The 7,146-nt window shown below is 43.6% G+C and overlaps 3 protein-coding genes across 3 annotated transcripts; 2 read left to right on the top strand and 1 right to left on the bottom strand.

Moving 5' to 3' along the window:
• LOC140223922 (probable squalene--hopene cyclase) lies at nucleotides 1-846 on the top strand. Its single transcript, XM_072296436.1, has one exon. The coding sequence runs from the start codon at nucleotides 1-3 to the stop codon at nucleotides 844-846; it is 846 nt and encodes a 281-aa protein (XP_072152537.1).
• An 11-nt stretch (nucleotides 847-857) lies between these two features.
• On the top strand, nucleotides 858-1,961 carry LOC109030041 (probable squalene--hopene cyclase). The gene has a single exon (XM_072296435.1). The coding sequence runs from the start codon at nucleotides 858-860 to the stop codon at nucleotides 1,959-1,961; it is 1,104 nt and encodes a 367-aa protein (XP_072152536.1).
• A 1,243-nt stretch (nucleotides 1,962-3,204) lies between these two features.
• Nucleotides 3,205-6,163, bottom strand: LOC109030056 (uncharacterized). The gene is made up of 2 exons (XM_072295964.1): nucleotides 5,525-6,163; nucleotides 3,205-3,421 (listed from the first exon to the last, which is right to left on the bottom strand). Exons 1-2 carry the CDS (start codon nucleotides 5,678-5,680, stop codon nucleotides 3,383-3,385), a joined length of 195 nt encoding a protein of 64 aa, XP_072152065.1. The 5' UTR covers nucleotides 5,681-6,163; the 3' UTR covers nucleotides 3,205-3,382.
• Between the last annotated feature and the right edge of the window lie 983 nt (nucleotides 6,164-7,146).

Here is a 7,146-nt window from a genome sequence, read left to right as displayed (position 1 = left end):
ATGAGGCTCACCACGAAGGCTGAAGAAATTGAGCATACCAACTTGTCCGATCACCTGGACGCAATAGACGTACCCATAAAACGGGCTACGGACGCACTCTTGGCCGACCAAAAAGAGGATGGTCATTGGGTGTACGAATATGAATCGGACGCAACGTATCCTGCCGAATACATCTTCATGGCTCGCTTTCTAGGCGAAACGCCGAACCTAGAGCTGGAACAAAAGATCGCGCGCTACTTGCGACGCACACAACTTCCGGACGGAGGATGGTCACTCTACGCCAAGGGTCCGACGTCAATCCACTCAAGCGTGTGCGCCTACTTGGCCCTCAAGATGATCGGCGACTCCCCAGATGCAGAGCATATGATTCGCGCCCGCAAGGCGGTTTTAGCAGCGGGCGGCGCGGAAGCCGCAAACGTCCTCACACGTATTCGCCTCGCTTTGCAAGGTATAATCTCATGGGATGCTGTACCCGCAATACCCCCAGAGATCATGTATCTGCCGAGATGGTTCCCATTTCACTTGTCGAGGGTGGCATGCTGGGCCCGCACCAGCATTGTACCACTGGCAGTGCTCAGTACAAAGCGAGCGGTCGGGAGACCTCACGGCGTTCGCATTGACGAATTGTTCCATTGCCCGCCCAAGCAGGTCGGCTTGTTGCCGCGCGCACCACACCAAAGCACCTTATGTTTCTCATTCTTCAGCGCTGTGAACACCATCTTGCGTTCGGTCGAGCCGCTCATTCCGCCAAAATTGCGCAAGAGAGCAATCGACCGGGCGGTGTCATGGGTTGAAGATCGAGTGCGACCGGACAAGGCCTCTTCGCTGCCACATTCATGTCTATAAACGCTCTATTTATGTTTGACGCGCTCGGTTACCCGCCAACTCACCGGAGCCGTGCCATCTTGCGGAAGTTCGTTGAGACGTCAGTCCTTGTTCGCGACGAAGAGGCCTACGTCCAAACATGTTTGCCTCCCTCGTGGGACACGCCGCTCGTGGCGCACGCTCTCCTGGAAACGCGCGAGCCACGCGCTGCGATGGCCGCACGGCGCGGACTCGAGTGGTTGCGCTCGCGGCAGATTCTGGACGTGCGAGGCGATTGGGCCGTGATGAAACCCGACTTGCTCCCCGGAGGCTGGCCGTTTCAGTATGGGAACTGTTCCTACCCGGACATCGACGATACGGTGATCACAGTGCTGGCAATGCACCGTGCAGATCCGAAAGCATTCGCAGAGTCGATAAAGCGAGGGCGCGACTGGGTGGTCGGTATGCAGACCGCCAACGGAGGCTGGGCCTCTTTCGAGGTCGACAACACTGACTACTGGCTGAATTACCTCCCGTTCTCGGACCACAATTGGACCATCGACCCTCCGACCGCGGACGTGACTGGCCGATGTCTGTCCATGCTTGGGCAGCTAGGTGAGCTGTCGGAAACAAGTGTACCGTCTCGCCGCGGGCTGGACTTCCTCCTCAATGAGCAAGAGACCGACGGCAGTTGGTTTGGAAAATGGGGCATTAATTACACCCATGGTACTTGGAGTGCGTTATGTGCGCTAAATGTGATGGGTATCCCCCACGATGATCCGAGGATGAAGCGTGCAGTGGAATGGCTTGTCTCAGTCCAGAACGAAGACGGGGGGTGGGGGGAGGATGCGTGCAGCTACGAGCGTGGTCACTACGTGGGGGCACCCAGTGCTCCAACGCAGACATCTTGGGCGCTGCTCGGGCTTATGGGTGCTGGTGCCGTCGGCCATCCTGCGACGGCGCGTGGTATTGGATGGTTGATCAAGACGCAGTGTGGACATGGCCTATGGGAAGAGGAATGCGACAACGGGGTTTGTGCACCGATCCTTCCCTTTCATCACCACCATGGCTACTACAGGTATTTTCCACTTTGGGCTTTGGCGCGGTATCGAAATCTGAGACTCGACGGCACAACCCGCGTTTCGCTCGGGTTGTGAAACTTCGTCGAACACATGCTCTTCCTGGCCGTTTCGGCCAGAACTCTGCTTTTGGCCCGCCGCGCCGCTGGAGCTGTGGCGCGAAGTGGGAATTTAACAATTTTGCAGTCTCGGCAAAAAACAAATATAACCGTCTGCTGTTGATAAAAACGAACAAATTTAATGTGAGCGAATTCTTTAAATATGAAAATTCATTTGCTTTTAGTATTGCGGCTGTTTTATTTTTTATTTATTTATTTATTTTTTTTTCATTTTTATCAACAGCAGACGATTATATTTGTTTTTGGCTGAGACTGCAAAATTGTTGACTTTCAAATATTGCGCCACAGCTCTAGTGGCAGGAGCCGAAAGCCGAGTTCTGGCTGAAAGGGTCGGGAAGAGCATACCTACGTTTCACTTACCTTTTGTCGAACAAGCATATCCACGATGTCAATAATGGATTCGTTAGACGTGTCGTGGGGCCATCTATCGATTATGTGAAGTCGTTGAGTGGTACAACACAATGGAATCTTCTCACCTGGCAAGCACTCGCGATTTATGAAATTAAAGCTGTCTTTTTTTTAAATAAAAAAGGAGCCATAAATTACCGCGTTAGTGCATGCAAAATCTCAACCGTATGTTTAAGGAATGTAATATTTAGTGCTTACTATGTTCCTATTTTAAAATCCAACCTTACTGATCTTACCAACCAATCTTACTGGTCGATATTATGCTTTATTTTAACGAGTTTAAAATAAATAAAAATTTCACCGATCAACACAGTATGTTTTATTTTAACTACAAAAATTCTCGCAAATTCTCTCTTTTTGAAACAAATGTAGAAAAAACCAAAAAAATAAAAAAACAGCAGAAATATGTACTCCAACGTTACATACAATGCACTGAGTACTGGGCTCTTCATCTATAATTCTTGAAATTTATCATTTAAATGCAAATAAAGTTTAGAGCAATAGAAAAGAAAGGTACTTAGGTACATACTATTTATTCTAATCTTAGAGAAGAATTTTACCTACTGAAAAGAATAGCACAATCATGACTATTTTTTGAGGGAAACAATTGTTTTACGATGCCATATTATTTATAGGAGAGTAACAAGACTAGCTAATCGGAAAGAAAGAAAAAACAGGCGTGAGGAACAATAAGAAAATGTTTATTATTAAATTTAGGAACATGATCAAGGAAAAAGCGATGATATTTCTAATCTATGAATCTAATGATAAGTAAATCCATCCGATTGGTACCGTGTCAAATACCTCGATCGACAACCAACACTATGTAAAATGACGCTTTGCCGATCTGCGTCATTTCATAACGTGGCATGCAACATTCATTAATCAACCCGGAGACCTTGGACTCAAACAGTAAATGATGGCAAAATTTAGGGGAGCCTCAAATTCGTGCCAGCTTCAGTTCTCATTTACCTAATAGCTCCTCGTGTCGTCCAAGTAAGTTCCGGCCAACTGTGAAAAAAGAAGGAAAGACTAATTAAAAAGGAAAAAGGATGAAGGAAGTCGGAGTTCTCGTTCAGTCGATGGGTAACGCACTTAAGGGGGAGGGCGGAGGGGGGGAGGGGTTCAAATTCTTGGTACGTTCGAGAGGGAGGAAGAAAAGCCCACTGCTATGTAATGCTCTAAATTTGACAATATGTACGTGGCAGTTCGCTGATTACTCAAGCTTGAATTGTAACACCACGTTATACAAAGGCGTACCAGGATTAACGGACAATACTTTACAGGTTTCATGGTGGCACATTTTTTCCCCCCAAAAAGTCCTCTCCTCGTAGCTACGAACCTCCTTTCCATAAAATAACTTACGTTGTTTTCAATTCTACCATGAGCAGTACATGTAACTATACTCGTGGGGCCAAAAGGGCACCTTATAAAGTAAAGGGTCTAGGGAAGCTGAAAATAATCCCACCGGAGGAGATCCTTGGATCAGTTCCGAGGGAGGTTTTGGGCATTCTTTTAGCTGCAAAAGGGATTCATGGGGCTTCGTTGGAAACATTTTGTAAAATTGAGCCGTCTCAGAAGCTATTTTAAACTGCTTGTCTACAGGAAAATGTACCGAATTACAACTCCAGAAATAAAAGATATGTCATGTACTTATTTAGTAAATGCTCTCGCATTTGGGAGAAACCTGGGAGGAGCCATACGGATTCATCGGAGAAAGGAAGGATGGGGGGGGGGGCGCAGATAGGATAGATCCCCTTGGCCCTCCTCCCTTAGTTCCGCACATGGATTCTGCCCAAAAGTTTGCTCTCCTTTGAAACCATATGAAGTCAATTCTTTGCATTTTTCGTCGCAATTTTCATTTTTAAGCTTAAAATAGGGATGCTGCTTTACTGCTTCAAGTAGGCTCAGAGGTTTTTTCAATCAATTTCTTGCTTCTCTTAGGGATGGGGGAGTTGATGTCCAAAATTACGGAGACCTTGTTTTTACGAGGGTCGTCCAGAGAGTAAGTTTATATATTCAATATCTCCTACAGTAAGATCGATGAAGAAAGTCTGTAAAAAGCGTTGAAATGCCACTACTCTCAGCTTTTTAACGCGATATAGATTTTGAAATTTGGTTGAATAAAACTCTGAGTTGCTGTGAGTGCTATACATAGCTTATCGCAAAAATGCCTTAAAAATCGTTGAAAGTCATATAAAACATGAGGAAAAACATCAACTAGTTAGAAAATTGCAAGATTGACTGCGTTTACTTTAAAATCAGTTGTAATGGAACTAAAGTTAACCGAATTTTCAGCATAACTCTCACTTGCAGACTGAATTACGTTCATAGGGCTTCACATTACTCGGCCCGCTCTCGAAAGAATTTCTTCAAAATGCATCATACCGAAAATGTGCAACATTTATGACGCCTTCACGGTAAATTAACCGAATTTGAGCAGCTTTGATCGCCTATTTCGGTTAAAAAACGAATTATAGAGCGCAATTCACACCGAAACCAAAAGCCGGCACAACTCCACGAATTAACCAATAACTTGATCTTTTCACGTACCACAGTTTAGACCCACTTGTATCGAATAAACCTGCGATTTTCTGATTTATAAATATGCTTTCCCAAATTTTACATGAAATTCAACTACCACTAAGCCACTTTCTTCCGCTAAGCGATAGACACAGCACCTCATTTGCTGATGGCGCTCCCTGAAATTTTGGACCCGCGCGGAGAGGAGGTGGGTTCAGAAATATCCACTTTTCTAGAGCTCTATTAAATCAAATTTAAACATCTGTAGCACGTTAGAAAGCTGAGAGTAGGTAATGAATTTTCAACGCTTTTTATATATGTCTTTATCTATCTTCATTCAGGAGGTATTGGATAGGTAAACTTACTTTCTGGACGACCCTCGTATTTTGAAACCTAATTACATCAGCTACTCTCGATTTGATGCGTGTGGGCAGCTTACATAAGACATCATGCAAGAATGAATATCATGGTTACTGCCTGATGAAATTATTTTAACTCAGTATTTTGGTTTTGAATCCATAAGTATTGTAGTAAATATATATTCACATCCGCTCTATGATTGATATTTTTGATGGTCGAATGAGTGCTTACCTTGTCAAAAAGACGAAGTTGTAATCCAAGATTTTTCTTTGGGTATTTGTGGTGAAGGATATGAAACCCACCGCCGGCTACCCATGACAATGCTGGCGGAAATTCAACTCTGATTCCTAAATGTTGTATATAATTCATTATTCCTAATATTGTCATGCTCGTCAAAAGGGTTGCTGAAATTAAAAGATTAATTCAAATTAAATATTAATAAGGGAAAAGTTGAATTTTAAAATTTTTACAAAAAATCCTTGTTCCTTCTTTTTGATCTCAGTAAAAATGGCTAAATTTACCTCCTTATTTTTGATGCCGATACGGCCTCTACTTGTTTCTTGAAAATGCCTCGGACATCCTACGTCTTGATTTCCAGCGTCCGTTTACGTAATTTGTGTCGATTTATCCGATTTTTCCCTTGTTTATCGCGGCAGCAACTGCTGGGTTTTTTAAGATTTAATTTTTTCACGAGGAACGAGGAGTTAGCCCGATACCCCAACCCCTAACCTGGAGGACCAGAGTTTGATTTCGGAGTATATCTCCAAGACAGTTGTTTTCTCTTCAGCTTAAAATTGGAGCCCTGTTAGCCTTATCTGTTTGGTCCGTGGTAACAACTAACAAGTTAGGTACCTTTCCATCATCTCTGATGGGCATCCGCATCCCCTTTCCGCCTCCTTGGGGACGCGCTTCCTATGGATAACAGGCTCCTCCTAGAGAAGAGATTGATTATTCACAGAATATATTCACTAAATTATTTACCACGATCATCAAATCAAAATTTACCTCGACAAAGATGCGAACATCAACATAAGAGGCAAGATCAACCCCTCGTGTTGCATGCCCTTGACAATCATCTATCTTTAAAAACGACGAGCTCGCCGAGAGGGCTTGCCAAAAAGGAAAAAATGTGCTGTGATGTTGCAAATTTGGCCAAACAACTCTTCATAGCTCCTAGTAACACCGTCTACCGTTAGAACCCCAAAAATTTCCACCGTTCCCAAGTTACATCAAAATTCCGGTTTTTTGGGCCCCTCCTCGTATTTAGAGCATATTTACTTCAGAATGCTAAAAAATCCACCTAATACTAAATACTTACTGTAATGCAACGGGACAACAAAAGCAGGAATGATGCTGAGGTCCAATGTAAAGAGGAAAATTTCCACTGGGTGAACGACCAGGAAGTTCCAGGCTGTTTGATGTTTGAGTTTATGGTGCATTCTGTGTACAGCCATGAAAATGCCAGGTGTATGAAATAAACGATGCAGCCAATATATATCCAATTCCTAAGGTTATTAGAAAAGGAGAATTAAATTTCGTTTGAATCGACTGTTCATTACACAGAATATTCTACCTTCAAAGTCAGTCTCTGATCCATATATTTCACCTGGCTATTCCCACTCTACCTAACAAAAATGAACAGCTATTTTTACAAAGCTTTATGATTGTAAGGACAAAATGGGATAAGTTAGAATGAGGTAAAAAGGCAGCCCAATCCTTGAGACATTGAGAAAATTATATCGACATTGAGAGTCCGCAACCACGTACGTATCTCTTATTGTGATGTTTGAATATTTCTGCTCCTCCTATTTTGTTTTTCTAAAGGAGGAAAAGTCTAGATAATCTCTTGAAGT

Source organism: Bemisia tabaci, chromosome 2, assembly GCF_918797505.1.
Source record: "Bemisia tabaci chromosome 2, PGI_BMITA_v3".
Lineage (NCBI taxonomy): Eukaryota > Metazoa > Arthropoda > Insecta > Hemiptera > Aleyrodidae > Bemisia > Bemisia tabaci.
The sequence above is the reverse complement of the archived record's forward strand: the minus strand, read 5'-3'. Positions and strand labels throughout refer to the sequence as shown.